Here is a 15997-nt window from a genome sequence, read left to right as displayed (position 1 = left end):
CACGCCTGCAAGAGGGTTGTGCTCTCGGCTCCTGACATTTTACCCAAACCTACCCAGCTTACTACCTTGCCGCAGGAAGGTGGGGCGAAACTGCTCTCTGTGGGTGGGGTGTTACTTCATATGCAAGATGTACTGACTCCATGTGAGAGTGATCATGGCTCCACAGTAGGGCATTGGCTTTGCTCAATTCTTGCTCTACCTCCATATCTGTAAATAAAGCAGATATTACTTAAATGCCATAAACTTCCATTGTTCTCTGCTTCAAAGGAAACCCAGGACATGGTAGCACTAACTCCGGAACATCTTACTGTTTGCGGGGAGCTGGGCAGTTAAATAGCTTAGACAGGAGGCTGCCATGGTCCACTACCTAGCTCAGTAATCATCACATAAAATAGCCTCACTTAGTATTCACATTGCACTTCCCATAAACACTTTAAAACACTTCCCTGGTGGTATTTCAGACATCTGTACAACAGCCCTGTAAGGTAGATTAATGTTAGTGTTCTCATATTCCACAAGGTGGGGGTGGCTATGGCTGAGAGATGGTGGCTTATCAAAGGTCACCCACTGAGACCATGGCCGGGTTGGGATTTGAGCGAGGGACTTATAGTTCTCTGCTCTTGCATTCAGGACTGCAGTACACAGTCTAGGAACAGAGGAAGCTGCCTTATACCGAGTCAGACCATTGGTCCACCTAGCTCAGTATTGTCTGCGCAACTTCATCTCTCCCGCAGATGTTGGACTATCGTTTGGAGAGGCTGCCGGTTCCAAACCCCGCTGATATGTTTCCCAGACTAAGGGAAACACCTATATCGGGCAGCAGCGATGTAGGAAGGTGCTGAAAGGCACTATCTCATACTGCGTGGGAGATGGCAATGGTAAACCCTTCCTGTAATCTACCAAAGAAAAAATACAGGGCTCTCTGGGCGCCAGGAGTCGACACCAATTCGACGGCGCAATTTTACCTTTAAACCCCACTGAAGGCCACCTAATGGCGCAGTGGGGAAATGACGTGACTAGCAAGCCAGAGGCTGCCGGTTCGAATCCCCTCTGGTATGTTTCCCAGACTAGGGGAAACACATATATCGGGCAACAGCGATATAGGAAGATGCTGAAAGCCATCATCTCATACTGCGCTGGAGGAGGCAATGGTAAACCCCTCCTGTATTCTACCAAAGACAATCACCGGGCTCTGTGGGTGCCAGGAGTTGACACCGATTCAACGGCACACTTACTTGTACTTTCCGTTTATCTGTGATCACTGCAGGCAGATAGCTTAAATGCACAAATCATAAAATGTGCTAAAATAGTAGCAGTTCACGCAATAGACATTTGTATTATTTATCTTTGAATGCCATTATTTCTTGGCATTGAATGCAAATCAGTTTTCCCCGTATGGTTGCCAACTGATTAGAAAAACCTGGTCTGGCCTGCTCTTATGCCTTGACAGCACCTCGATGCACAAAAATGGCAGGTGAAGCTTTTCAGAGTGTGAAGGTAAACATGCTGCCAAAGGAGCAGGGGTGGTTTCATAGCTGGCAACCCTACTTTGTCTCTTCCATGATGCAAGCCCAGTTGGAAAAATAACAAATCATGGACACAAGGATTTCCCTTGAATTACATTACATGTCTCTGACTGCTGCAAAGACATTTACTTCCACAATAACACAGAACACTCACCTTTGGGTCCAGGCAAAATGGTGTGTGTCGAGCAGATCTCTGTCGCTGGCCGGTTGTCATCTTCTAAACTAAAAATCTGACCTTGGAAAAGAAAAAGCAGTAAAAAGCTTTCATGTCTCCAGCGTAGCTTCTTCATGCTGCCCGCTCTTCAGCTGCACAGGAAATGCCCTTCGTTGTTTCAGCCTTAATAATCGCTAAAATAAGATTTCCCATATAACTCCAGAGAACCAGCTAAACGGAAGATCTTGCTTGATTAGAGCTAAATAAAGAAAAACCCTGAAGAGGGCCTAGTGGAGTACATGTTTTTAAAGTTAGTACAGATCATACATTCCGCAGTATATTTATACAGCAGTGACAGTTGTTTATTAAAGTTTATCGGTTGGCTGTGAAGTAATTAAGTTCTCTGGCCAGAGGAGATCTCTCAATCACATCAGTCTGTCTCTGTTTTGTGTTAGGCAAAGGCAGGGGCCCAGTTGCTTGTGTGTTTTGCAATTTGCTTTCACTGGGAAAATCGAATAGAAAAAGCATTAAGAGTTCCTTGTTCCATACGTGAAACATAAGAAAATGCCTTTATAAACCCAATAATAAAAAGAGTGCCAAGCTCACTTTTCCTGCAACATTACTTGCTATCACAGGTCAAAACATAAAATGGGAGACTCCTCAGACCAGGGATTCTCAGAAGTGGGTTACTACCAAGCCCATCATCCCCAGTCAAAGGCCACTGTGGCTGAGGACGATGGGAGATGTAGTCCAACAACATCTTGGGACTCAAGTTTAAGAACTCCTGCGTTAGACACAATCCAGCTAGTCAAGATCAAATGAGACTTGATGTGGGAATTCCCACACTGGAACATCACATAATCGCTAAAATAATCGCCCCCTTTTCTCAGGAAAGAGATTAGTATCTGATATCTACACCTAGTGAACAGGCCAATTTAATTGTTTATAACAATAGTAACTCACAATCAAATGAAACATTGTGAGTCATCAGCCTGTGAAGCCCAACTACACAAGACATGACGATGCTGTGATCTGAACTCCCCACATTTTTTTCCTTTCTCAAAAACCAGCTGTGGGGTACCCCAACTGGTAATTTATTATTTTTTAAACTACAGTTCCCATCACCCCTGGTCTTTGGCCATGGTGTCCAGGGGTTGATGTCCACGATGGCCATGGTGTCCAGGTACTTCAAAAACCATTTTAAATATGGGTATGTTAATTGGCTGTGAACTGCCTTGAGACCTCTGGTTAGAGGTGGTATATAAATATTTTATTTATTTTATTATTTGTTTTATTTAACATATTTCTATACCACCCAAAATGTGTGTCTCTAGGTGGTTTACAATTAAAATAATTTAAACATTAAAATCAATTAATCAATTAAAACAATTAAAAACATTTAAACATTAAAATTGTTTCAAACTCAACATTAAAAGTATTAAAACTATAAATCTAATTAAAAGCCTTGGTGAATGTGTCTTCAGTGAATGTGTCTTCAGTGCCTTCTAAAAAGTTGCCAGAGATGGGGAGGCTCTTAATTCAACAGGGAGCGCATTCCAAAGTCCAGGGGCAGCAATGGAGAAGGCCCATCCCTAGTCAGCGGCAACCATAGACGAATCTCTCCAGATGGTCTTAACAGGCGGTGGGGCTCATGTCAAAGAAGACGTTCTCTTAAATACCCTTAAATAAATAGAATACTCTTAAATTCTCTTAAATATGTTACATGAGAGAGAGAACAAGTTCCCCAAGACTACTGCCAATTTGGATAGTGACTCTGATTAGGGTTCTCTCTAATTTTTTTCCATCTGTGCGGAATGAGTTTTGTTCTGGGCAGCAGTATCAAGGCAGTGTGTGCGCACGTGCAGTCAGAGTGGAACCTTCCTGATTCAACCTGAGTGGGATCTAAGATTAACTGAGCGGACATCAAAATACATGTGAGCACATGCACACATGCGCATGCCTTAAAGGGAACACTGTGTTTCTGCCTTTTCCCTAAGTTTTCTCTTCTGTGGCTAATAGTGGTTGAGTGAGGTGGGGACCAGAGACCAAACCCCTCTCCCTTCTGTGTTGTGGTCCCCAAACAACAAGTGCTCTTAACATGCCGGTCTTCCCTGCCCCTGCCCTTTCCTTTTGCAACTTTAATCCTGAACACATCAAAGAGGGAGCCTCTAACTGCTTAGAATGTCCCTCCACTTCAGTGCTCTGATATGGTACTCCTTCCTGGGAACAGAAAAATTGCCTCCCTTGCAGGGTTCCCATGAGGATGAAACCGACAAGTGGGGCCACAATTCAGTGGCAGAGAAGATGCTGGGCCTGTAGAAGGTCTCAGGCTCCAAGTCCTGGCTTCAGTCACTGCTGTCTCCAAGGACAGCTGGGAAGGACCCGATCTGAAACCTTAGAGATCTGCTGCCAGTCAGAGCAGACACTGAGCTTGGTCCACCAATGATCTGACTTGGTATAAAGTAGCCTCATATATTCAAAGATTGTTGAGTAATTGATGCAAAGTGTGTTGGGTATTATTTTCATGATGAGGGTAATATGAACATATATTATAGTTCTAGGTCATCATAGCAAAATGGACATAAACGGAAGCCCTCTTCACTTGTTCTCTTTGTGTTTACTGAATGCAGGGAGAAAGCGAGGCAGAGCCCAAGCACATCAACGAGCCACTACCTGGGTGCGGAGTGGCCTCTGGCCACGTCCCCAGACTTGTCCACAGAGGCCACAAATGAACGCAGGGGGAGTTCCCCCCTGGGCTGCCAAGGTTCTAAACTGCACAGAGAAAACCCCTCTCCTATTACTCACACACAATCAGTAAACGGGAGCACACACAGCTCATGAACTTGGGTAGGATGTGTCTCCTATCTAAGTACCGATCCTGTGAACTTCCTTACTGTCTGAATAGGGCTGGGGGGATAGCTCCTTGGAGGTATGGCCAAGGTTCATGCTGGCGGTTGGATCAGCTAAAACAAAGTCCAAAAGAACCCAGATTTATATAATTACAAATTTATATTAATATGAATTTTTTAAAAAACCCAATAAAAGCAGTCAATAACCCATTCATGTACAGTCATAAAATTAATATGCCCACTAACTGCAACAAACTCTATTCTCAGCAATGAGTTCATATAAAACACCCCGTAATTCAGAAGTCTTAATATAAAACACACACAGTCAAAAGCTGTGTTCTACCTGTGTTTGGTAGCTGTGTGTGCACCAAATTTTTGGTTGTGTGGAAGCAAGGTAGGAGGAAAACCTGGGTAGAAGTGATTGTGTGGAAGCAAGGCCGGAGGAAAAGCTACCCAAGTAATCCTCCTAACTTGCTTCAACACAATCGCCCAGGTTTCACACAACTGAAAATTGGCAGCACACACAGCTCCTAAACCTGGGTAGAACAGAGTTTTTTGGTTGATTCCCACATAGTACCTCCTGACACATTCTGCAGGGACTAACACAAATAAAAGCCCTTCAAGTAAATCCTGTATTAATTGCCACAGGGCTTGATCATCATAGTTCTTCTACATTTTCTGTATCACCACGGTACTTGATTGCCAGATGCGTTTCAGCCTATTCCAGCCTTCTTCAGTGGCATCAGTCCAGAATAAAAACCATATTGGAGATTCATTCACAATATCCACCAGGGTGCTAGCAGAGCAGAAGTTCAAAGAGAACTTCATAACCAATACGACATCTTCAATAAAAACAAACCCAAAATGTATTACAAACACCAGTACATTTTCATTAATTCAGTCCACCAACTCTAGTCTGTAGGGACTACTTATGTGAGCACCCACATCAGATAAAACTGCTTGAATTCAGAACTAGTCCCTACTGACTAGAGTTGGTGGACTGAATTAATGAAAATGTATTGTAGCTGTAACACATGTATCTATGCACTCCAGAGCGGGGTTGGTGCTGTGATTAGGTTGAGAGAACTACACAACAGAGCTGGTAATTTGAGAGTCCCTCCCTGGATATAAGATTTCTTGATTAGTGTTCTGTTTGGGAATCAACAATGAATTTTATTCCTTGTGTGGTTTATATTAAGACTTCTGAATTATTGTAATTGTTTGGATATGAATCCATTGCTGTAAATAGAGTTTGTTGCAGTGAGTTGGAATATTAATTTTTATGACTGTACATGAATGAGTTATTGACTGCTTTAAATTTAATTATTTAAATTTTAAAAATTCATATTAATATAAATTTGTAATTATATAAATCTGGGTTATTTTGGACTTTATTTTGACCCTGCTAACAGCAAAAAAACCCCACCTTTTAAAGTGGTGATTCTCTTATATTTAGCAGGGGGAGAGCTACTAGCTTTATCCAACCCCAGCACAGCAACCCTCCAGTGGCTGTTGCTGGTATCTGTATGTTTCCTTTTAGATTGTGAGCCCTTTGGGGACAGGGGACCATCTTATTTATGTATTATTTATTTTTCGATGTAAACCACTTTGAGAACTTTAAGCACTTCATAAATATTCGTAGTAGTAGTAGATTGTGAATTAACCTAGACATAGGTCTTTTTCATTTTATTGGGAGCGGCTAGCCAGACCACTCCTGCTCACCCACTCTCTGTGTTCAATGAACGCAGGCAGAAAATTAGTGAAGAGGGCTTGAGAGGAAGTAAGGATAGCCAACAAGCCCATTCACATGATATGTTCAATACTCATACAACAAGTGTGCAATGTACACAGATCTGTACACAGGCACAGTCATTCCCATATTATGTTGAACGCAGGTAACATAGGAACATAGGAAGCTGCCATATACTGAGTCAGACCATTGGTCCATCTAGCTCAGTATTGTCTACACAGACTGGCAGCGGCTTCTCCAAGGTTGCAGGCAGGAATCTCTCTCAGCCCTATCTTGGAGAAGCCAGAGAGGGAACTTGCAACCTTCTGCTCTTCCCAGAGCAGCTCCATCCCCTGAGGGGAATATCTTGCAGTGCTCACACATCAAGTCTCCCATTCATATGCAACCAGGGCAGACCCTGCTTAGCTAAGGGGACAAGTCATGCTTGCTCCCACAAGACCAGCTCTCCTCTCCAAAAATAAAGCATCAAGAAAAGTACACTTCCTATCTGTACCGTACATTTGAAGGGCCTGTACCCAGCTTCACTTTTAAAATGGACACAGGTACAGCCATTCACACAAACACATGTACGAGCGTACAGTCTTCTGTACACTCGTACAGACTCATGTCTGAAGAATCAGGCTTATCTCTGCTCTTTATCCAGCCTCCCATCTTCCAACGGTAGCATAAATCATATAAACACATCCCGGTCAAGTGTGTTCAAGGGCAGCGCCTTCCCATATCAAAGGAACCTTGCCAATGAGAGGAAAGCCACTCACTTCTGGTTTACAACAAATGCTGACTTTCATGACCTGACAGGGTGCTGAAGAGAAGGCTGCCCTGGGAAAATATTTCCTGCTTCATTTTAATAAATATTTATGCAGTTCCTTCTGGAGAGCATGTTGCCTTGAGAAAGTGGAACACACGCCTTCCTGTCACAAAGTTAACTATTTAGATTTGAAATGGTTTGCTGAGATTGGAAAGTCTTAGGGGCAAGTGCTAATACCACCTTGAGCAAGCCTGTGTCTCATTATTTGGTGGGGAGGCCGAAAATGACAACCAGAGGTATATTTATTTATTCGTGTTTAGTTTTTGTTCCCTTGAGAGAACAAGGGAGGTAGCTAACAATACAAGAAATAGAAACAAAGATAAAACACATATTAAAACACCACCTTGAAAACCAACAGACAATATCAAATTATTTATAAAATGGGGGAGGGGACCCAGCACTGTAAAGTCAACATGAAACAGCAAAAACCTAAATCCAGAGTAAGTCTAGGATGTTTCAACTACACAACTACACTGCCAGCGTGGTGTAGTGGTTAGAGTGCTGGACGAGGACCGGGGAGACCCGAGTTCGAATCCCAATTCAGCCATGATACTAGCTGGGTGACTCTGGGCCAGTCACTTCTCTCTCAACCTAACCTACTTCACAGGGTTGTTGTGAGGAGAAACACAAGTATGTAGTACACTGCTCTGGGCTCCTTGGAGGAAGAGCGGGATATAAATGTAAAATAATAATAATAACACAAATGGAACCTGCAACAAGAATATGGTATCAGATCTGAAAACTCCATGTGTGATATTGCTGAGGAAAGGACAGGATGGAGCATTGCTGGACAACGGGAAGGTGGAAGGTAGGGTTGGGACAGTCTTGTCCTAACGGGGTTCTGTGTTTTCTTGTTTGGTAGAGTATTTTTGCTTTGTTCTCTTTTGGTTTGGTATAGTATATTTTCATGTGTCCCCCCCCACCCCCACCGCTTCCTTTTGCTAGGGTTTGTTTCTTTTTGTTTGTAGGTGTTTGTGTGTATGTTTGATCTGTGTCTTGAGTAATTGTTCTGTCAATGGATCCACTGTCAATGGTTTTCCTTGCTCCCTTCCTCCCCATTTCTCCCAGTTTTCTCTTTCACCCTCCTCCTCCCCAAATGTCCACTTATTGGCTGTGTCCTATTGATTGATAGGAGAAGAACTTCCTTCTGTAGCCTTTGTTCAAGCATTCCATGGCTGCAAAAGCCTTCTTCAGATGTTATACAAAAGGTGCTCTAGATGAGTAGAGTGTCTAAAATGGGAACAGAAGTCCCGCCACCCATCCCTGTCAGTGCCCTGCTCATTGTGAGAGCGATGTTGGTCAGAATAAGCGAACGCTGCATCTGTGACTGTGGGCGCTTCCACAATCGGGAGGCACGGGCCCACTCCCAGCCTCCAACCTTGTTTTTAACAGACACGTGATCAGAAAACAGGAACCAGCACAGCTCCTGAATTAGGTCAGGAAGCTTCTCCTACCCTACTGTTGATCGTGTGAACTGCCCTACTTGGAAAGCCAAAGCAACCTTGATCACCTGGAGAGAGAGAGAGAGAGAGAGAGAGAGAGAGAGTAAAAGGGGTGTGGCCATGCCTCTGCTCAGCCAGCCAATTAGATCTCCATTACTGGCTGGAAGGGAAGGGAGGGAAAAGCCGGCCCAAATGCCTGGACAGCTGTTTCAGAAAAGCCTGGGATTAACCAGCGGCTCCTGAGCAGGGGCGTATCTAGGGTAGGGCAGGCAGGGCACGTGTCCCGGGCAGCACTTGAAGGGGGGCGCCATTTTGTAAAATTAATTTTAAAAAAAATGGCTGCCAAAAACAAAATGGCCACTGTGCATGCTCAAAGGGCCTCTGTGAGGCCCTAGGTCATGACAAGCCTTGCAGAGGCCATTTGAGCATGCGCGGTGGCCATTTTGTTTTCAGTGGCCTTTAAAAAAAAAGATTATTTTTAAAAATGGCCACCGCACATGCTCAAATGGTCACTGCGAGGCCCTAGAGGCCAGTGGGGGGAGGAGGAACCTTTGAAAAAAAAAACACCCCAGGCTTTAGGAAGCCCCCCAAAGGGGCTACAGGTGTGTGTGTGTGTGTGTCTATATCTATATCTATATCTAGATATATATATGTCACTGTACACATATTCAGATTGGCACTATGTACAGAGAATCAGGGCTTGTGAATAATGAGCTGACGCTTATGAGCTAGGATTGTATTCATTTGCTCTTACTTTGCTTCTTGTAATAAGTGAGTTAAATGTGATGTCTTGCTAATATGGCTATTAATGGTGAGTTTGTCTTTGAATCAGTGTGAAATCCTTAATATTAAGGCCCACTGGGAGTTTCTTGCTCTCTCTCTCATTTTAACTGTCTTTCTGAAAGACTAGAATATATTCCAAGCAGTGACACAGTTTACTCTGCAAATCCTTTAATTATTTACAGAGTATCTGGGGAAAGTCAAATTCTCCATTTATTTTTAAAACTTATGTAATGGTGATGCTACAATGCATAGTAGAGAATTAGACAGGCACTTCTGTTTAGTTTTCCAAGTACACCTCCACATAGTATTTGGGTATTTCATGAGCCCCAGCATACTGAAATTTGTAGTTTTCCAGCATTTTTTGGTCTGGCTAAGTCCACTGCTAAATAGTTTTTGAAATATTAAAAGATTAACGAGCCTGACTTGTATTTTTCAGCTGATATTATGGTAAAGTTATCTCAAAGATGGGTGTCAGATGCTTGGACAGGGGGCGCAATTTCAGTGTTTGCCCTAGGCGCTATTTTCCCTAGATACGCCTCTGCTCCTGAGCTACCTGATGCCCACCCCTGCTATAAAGGGTGATTATCCTTTTCATACCTTGCTACTGAGCTTGAGAGGCCTCTGGCTGGCTGCTGCCAAGACCAGAATAGTGGACTAACTAGTCTGGTCCTGCAAGGCAATGCTTCTATTCTCATGGGCCAGATCAAAGAGAAAGGAGGTGAGCCTTGAGGAAAGAGTAGATTCCACTGATGAATTCCATCATAGCACCGCATTTGAGAAACACTGCTAAAGCAGATGTAGTCCCAAACTGTTTCAGCAGGGATCAAATAAATATGAGATGAAGCACAGGAGGAGCCTAGAGCCAAAACACTTTCCCAGTGAAGCATCATATTTTCACAAGCCAAGAGCTCCCATGGGGACAAAATTTTATCTTCCAATGGAAAATAATGACAGGCCTGTGTCCCAAATAAAAAGGGAGACATGATATTAAAGGCAACAGCATCCAATGAGGGGATTGTTTTTACTCTAAACTCACAGTCATGCGGGGTTCCAGTCTGATCAGGACAGTGGAGGGAAGGGTGCTAAACTCTTTACTTCCAGGCTGTTTTCCTTCTGAAAATCCCCTTCGTCTGATTTGAGCACAGAATCTGCTTAGTGCAGGCCTGCTCAACTTAGGCCCCCCCCAGCTGTTTTTGGACTACAACTCCCATAATCCCCAGTCACAGTGGACAATAGCCAGGAATTATGGGAGTTGTAGGCCAACATCTGCAGGAGGGCCAAAGTTGAGCAGCCCTGGTTTAGTGTGAAACACTTCTCTTCCCCACTCCCGCAGCAAGCCGCCCCAGCACACATCATAATGTGCGTCATGGTAACCAGCACACACAACTACCTGGTTTGAAATATTAATTGATCTGGCCTGTAATGCTCAACTCTTTTACAAATTGAGGGTCTTGCCCCCCAAATGTTCTTTTCCTTAGAATTGAGATTTTGTGAGATTCTGTGCATGCATGGCCAGGCGGCTGCTGTCTCGGGGTATGCTCAGGCCTTTTAATATTAAACAGTGGTGGCCCCAGACCTTGTTGTGCCGGAAGCAAGGCCACCTCCCACCCTTGCATCCCTTCCTGCACGAAAGTAGAAGGATGCACCCTTGGCAGGAAGAGGAGGTAGCAGAGGACCGTTCCTGGGTGGCTTTTGGCATTGGGAGGCAGACGGCGGGGTGGTGGTGGTTTCATGCTACCTTACTTTTAGTTCTTAGCTTTTTACTGAAAACTTTTAATTTGAAACTTTTAAAATTTGTAACATTAGATGTAGTTTAGCTTGGTCTTTTAATTTTATTAATTTTTAACTTATATTGTATCTATTTTATTAATGTTGCGAGTCACCCCAAGCAGTAGTGTACTGGAGGAGGGGCAGGTTATAAATATTTCCAGCCAATCAATCAGTACTGGTGCTCCCCCAAATGGCTACTTGATGCAACCTCCTCACCTAGCCTCGTGGAAGGATTGCCCCTGATATTAAAGTTCTTCCTGATACTCTCTCATTGCTGGGTATGCTTGCTTTGGGAAGGCTGGGAGTGGTGGCCAAGTTTCCAGACAACTGTCTGCCATGGCTGGTGCTGAGAACTACAGTTCCCAGGGGGCAATGCAAAGCAGAATGGCAAGTCCTGGGGTCACGGCACCATCTACGCACATGCACCAGCATTACAGGATGGAAGAGAACGCTCAGAAAACAGTTTTTTTTTCTGAACACTCCCAGAAAAAGCTCACAATTACTGAGCCAATTCAGAAGCAAGTCAAGAGGAGTTTGCTCACCACTACACCGGATGTGCTGTTTGTGTGCATCCAGTCACCACAATAGACACAGGCAGGCCCCCAGTGCTGGACAAGCTACCAACCAGTGTGAAATCCCCTGCTTCAGGCAAGAATCTGAAGAGTTGCAGATTCCTGTCCCTGTCACCCTTGGCTGTTCACTGCCTCTTTGCTTCCATTCTTTACAATAGGGAAGTAGACACGGACGAGAATATTCTCCAGTCCCTTTCCCTGCTAGATATTATTTGTTGGAGGCGGGGAGAATACTCAGGGTAATTTATCTCCCATTCAGAATTTATCTCACCTCTTGAATTTTCACACACAGGAATAATCATATATCCATAGATGACTCCTTGGGGGCATGTCAATAGAGGAAACAGACCTCCGGGATCCCTTATGTAGCATACCCAGGGAGGCGTTGTGGGGGCGGGGGGGGGATGAATGAATGAATGGAGACTCCTGTTTTATTTTTATGTAAAGGCTGCACATGTGGCTGATAAGACCTAGTTTATTTTATCATCAAGTTCATGAACAGAATCGCCGTTTTTTAAAACCCGTGTTTAGATGCTTGGAGCAACATTCTGGAAATCCAAAGAATGTCTCCACTACGAGCCCCATTGCCCATTGAGAACATCTGGAGAGGTTCATCTACAGTTGCCACCAGTTCGTTTGGTGGCTACTCAGGGATGGGCCTTCTCTGTTGCCGCCCCGCGACTCTGGAATGTGCTTCCTGCCGAAATAACAGCCTCTCCATCTCTGGCAACTTTTTAAAAGTCTCTAAAGACACATTTATTCACCTAAGCTTTTTCGCTAGACTTGAGATTTTAAATTGTTTTAAGGTTGTAATTTCTGTTTTAATTAGTTCATGTTGCTGTAAACCACCCAGAGATGTATGTTTGGGATGGTGTACAAATATAACAAACAAACAATTAAGGAAACAATGTTTTGTGTCTCTAGATTACAGAAAGGAACATTTGTCTGGACAATGAGAGGCTTTGTTTCTCTGATCTTCGAAAAATGTGACTTTGTTCATAAACTTATTTATAAAATTAAATAGATTCTATCAGGTGTTTGTGGAGTGATTCTCTTGCCCTTTTATAGGCAGCAAGCAAGAAATTTCAATTATTTATGTCCCCTTCAATGTTGGCTGACGGCTGTTCTCCCCCCCCCCTTCATTTTCTTCTCCTAGATGCAGATCATTCGGGCGTGGGGGGAATCATTCCCACAAAGGCAGCTGCTGGGCTGAAAAAAAATACCCTCATGAGAATTTGGGGGGGAAATGCTAGAGTTCAGTAGAAATTCATCAGAATTTCCTCCCTCATATTCTACCCCCTGAGAATTTTCAGATAATATGGGGGTCATATTCTCCTCAAGTCTAGAAAGTCTCCAAGATGGCATCACCCTTGAGAACCCTTCCTAGATGTTATCCTTCCTAGATGTTGGCATCATCTTAGCTACTCTTCCCAACTAGCAAAGGAAGGGGTGATGTAGGGATGGATGGGTCTCTTGAGCCACCTTCACACATAATGCCAAACCGGAGGCAAACGAGCCAGAGGTTCAATTTGGTGGTCGTCCGAATGCATAAAACAGTGGTTTTGTCACAAAACCGACCCAAGGTTTGCAACCCCAATCCAACCTCAATCCAACCCCAACCCCAACCCATAATCTGAACCTTCTGTTTGTACTGAGTTTTGCTCCTTGAACCTCAAGTTTGAAGGTGGCTATCTGAATTCTGCCACTGCCATGACTTGGGTTTTGTGTTGTTCCCACAACAATAGAGATGGCAGCTCACACAAGCCCAGAAATGTGTCAGCTCTATGCCTGCCACGCTTCTCATTGGTCACCTCTCAGATGAGTTGCCTCAAAATCTGGAGTCTCCACACTCCTCCCGCTGTTGCTTGACAACAGAGACACCGCATTGCCACGTCCCACGCTTCAATGCATATAAAGGGACAGACACACATAGGGGGAGGCCGGCTTTCCACTATGGCTTATGTTCCCCCATTCCCATCTGCACAAAAAAGGGATGGGATGACAAGACAAGCACAGTGGGAGAGGTCTCCACAAAGCAAGGCCTTCTGAAGTTTTTGCACAAGCACATGGAGTCCCGGTGACACCAGGAACTGGGCAGCTCGGTTATTCCCTAACAAAGATCACACATCCTTAGGAGCCTGTAAGGGTTGAGTAGAGAGGGGAAGGTGTGGAGTATGAGTTCTGTTGTTAAAAAGAGATACTGAGTGGGCACATCAGTGGGAGCCCCTAGAGTTGGATGCTCTGCCTCATGAGAGTGCAGTCCAACAGAGACCCAAAGCTCATGGAGCCTCTGGTCCTCCTCAGTGGACTGGCCCTCTCATGAGGGCTAATCTCTGGCTGGCAAGCCAACATGGGGGCAGGAGTGTGTTGGGGCTTCCTGGATTGCTTGGCCTGGGTCTATGAGTATCCTTTTTCATCAAAGGACCAAACCCCAGGATTCTTTGCCTGTCCTCATAAACATATTCCCTCCTGGATCGTCATCACTATCCCTTCCCAGAGTAACAGAAAACTAGTGCCCCCTCTGTATACCAGTAGTTTTGCTTGTGTGAGAGACTGCATAGGGCTGCCAGGCCCTTGCAAGGGCTGTGGTGCAAGTGGTTTGATGAAGGTAAATGCCCTTTCCCTCCAGAGGGTGGCCGGCTGATGCTGAAGAGGCACAATCACGCTCAGTACACCCCCTTGAAAATCGTGGCCAATCACTACTGACGTGCTGATGCCTTGTCCATAGTCTGGTGACATGAGTGCTATGAAGCATGCTGGGATGCAAGCTCGGTGGACCAGGAGGAGGGAGGGGCTCTTCTGCCCAGAAACCAGAGGTTGCTGGAATGCAGCTCAGTGATCGTCTATGGGGTGATTCCCCCCATTAATCTCAGGTTTGTCAACCAGCAGTTTCACACTATGTCTGAAAGGGCTCTCTGTTTCTGTTTTGTTAAAATTTTGCAATGTTCCCTTTGATTTCCATTCCACTTTCTTCTGCTAAAAACCTCTGGAGAGCACACACACACACCACTGCAACACTTAAATCTGCATTTAAATACAGATTTAAATAAGTGTTTTTTCAATAAATAGGTTTCATTTAAATATGCATTTTAATGCAAACAGATGGAATGCAGAGAATTCACAGACGTCTCTGCATCTTCACAGACATCTTCACAGACGTCTCTGCATCTTCTAAAATCTGGAGGGACCATAACCATGCATTCCATCATGCCTTTTGGTAAGAGAGGAATTTGGGAATATCCCTAGGGAGAAGTGAGGAGGCAGAGAGTTTGCTGCAGGGGTCTGGAGGATTATGGGTATAGGTGCAGTAGCAAAAGAAGATGGAGTGGGGGTGAATGATGGGAATGGTCAGGCGGGGGGTGAACAATGGGATGTGCAAGCAATGTGAATTTTTGCCTCACACTTCAGGTGGTGATGAGCCTTTTTCCAGCATAGAAAATCCCTGCTGGTTTCTGGCCTACGCCTGGTCACATGATTAAATGAACAGTCGGATGACTGCAGACTGTCTGTGTTAAGTGGCTTCCTGACCAGAGTTTTCTTGTGGGGGAAATTGCATGCCTCTTCTGGGAAAATTGCCTCTTCTACAGCACTCCACTTCTAAGCATACAGGTTGTACCTGTATTTACCGAAGAGGGACAGGAGTCTGAATTTAAGACTATCCCTGATTGGATATGCTGATGGATACAGTGCTGTCCCTCACGCGCTAGGAGCATAGCTACGCTGCAAAACAGTCATGGCTTCTCTCAAATAATTCTGGGAATTGTAGTATTATTTATTACATATTTTATTTATTATTATTTACGTTCTTCACTCTGGGATCAGAGCGGTGAACAACAAATTAATACACCTCAAACTAATTAAAACAATAATTTAAAATGTCATCAAAAGTATAACTTTTAAAAGCCCAACAGCTACAGCTACAAAATCAGTGAAAAGAAGTCAGAGCGCAACTATTCACAGGGAAAAGGCCTGAGTGGAAAGGGGAATCTTCAGTTGTTTCTGAAAGACTGGGAGTGAGGGAGCCATGTGAATCTCACTGAGAACGAGTCCCACAACCTGGGAACAATAACCAGGAAGGCTCTGTCCCACATGCTTGACAAACGACCCCCCTTTAAAAATAGAGGTAAAATACAGGTTATACTTGTACATTTACCCAAAATATTACACAGGTTTTACCCGTATTTGCCGAAGAGGAATAGGAGCCTGAATTTAAGACTTTCCCTGATTTCTAACATCGAAGGACTTGGGGGAAAAAACCCTAGTCTTGGATTCAGGTAAATACAGTATTTATTATTTATTTTTCTATGCAACCTACTTTGAGCACTTTTGTTGAAAAGTGGTAT

At 44.1% G+C, this 15997-nt stretch overlaps 2 protein-coding genes and 1 long non-coding RNA gene across 4 annotated transcripts in view; 1 reads left to right on the top strand and 2 right to left on the bottom strand.

Moving 5' to 3' along the window:
• The window catches only part of COLEC10 (collectin subfamily member 10), a 47737-nt gene extending 45814 nt beyond the window's left edge, over nt 1-1923 (bottom strand). The window contains exon 1 of the mRNA XM_053242724.1: nt 1681-1923. Within this exon, the coding sequence (XP_053098699.1) occupies nt 1681-1816 (136 nt within the window). The 5' untranslated portion in view covers nt 1817-1923. The remainder of the gene's footprint in view (nt 1-1680) is intronic.
• Nucleotides 1-15997, top strand: part of TNFRSF11B (TNF receptor superfamily member 11b) — a 172954-nt gene that overhangs the window by 61832 nt on the left and 95125 nt on the right. The window lies entirely within an intron of this gene.
• Nucleotides 2138-15997, bottom strand: part of LOC128322036 (uncharacterized) — a 49534-nt gene continuing 35674 nt past the window's right edge. For both annotated transcript variants that reach the window (XR_008305484.1, XR_008305482.1), the window contains one exon: nt 2138-3360. This is a non-coding gene — a long non-coding RNA (uncharacterized LOC128322036). The remainder of the gene's footprint in view (nt 3361-15997) is intronic.

This window comes from Hemicordylus capensis, chromosome 4, assembly GCF_027244095.1.
Source record: "Hemicordylus capensis ecotype Gifberg chromosome 4, rHemCap1.1.pri, whole genome shotgun sequence".
Taxonomy (NCBI): domain Eukaryota; kingdom Metazoa; phylum Chordata; class Lepidosauria; order Squamata; family Cordylidae; genus Hemicordylus; species Hemicordylus capensis.
This window is presented reverse-complemented; position numbering and strand designations above follow the sequence as displayed.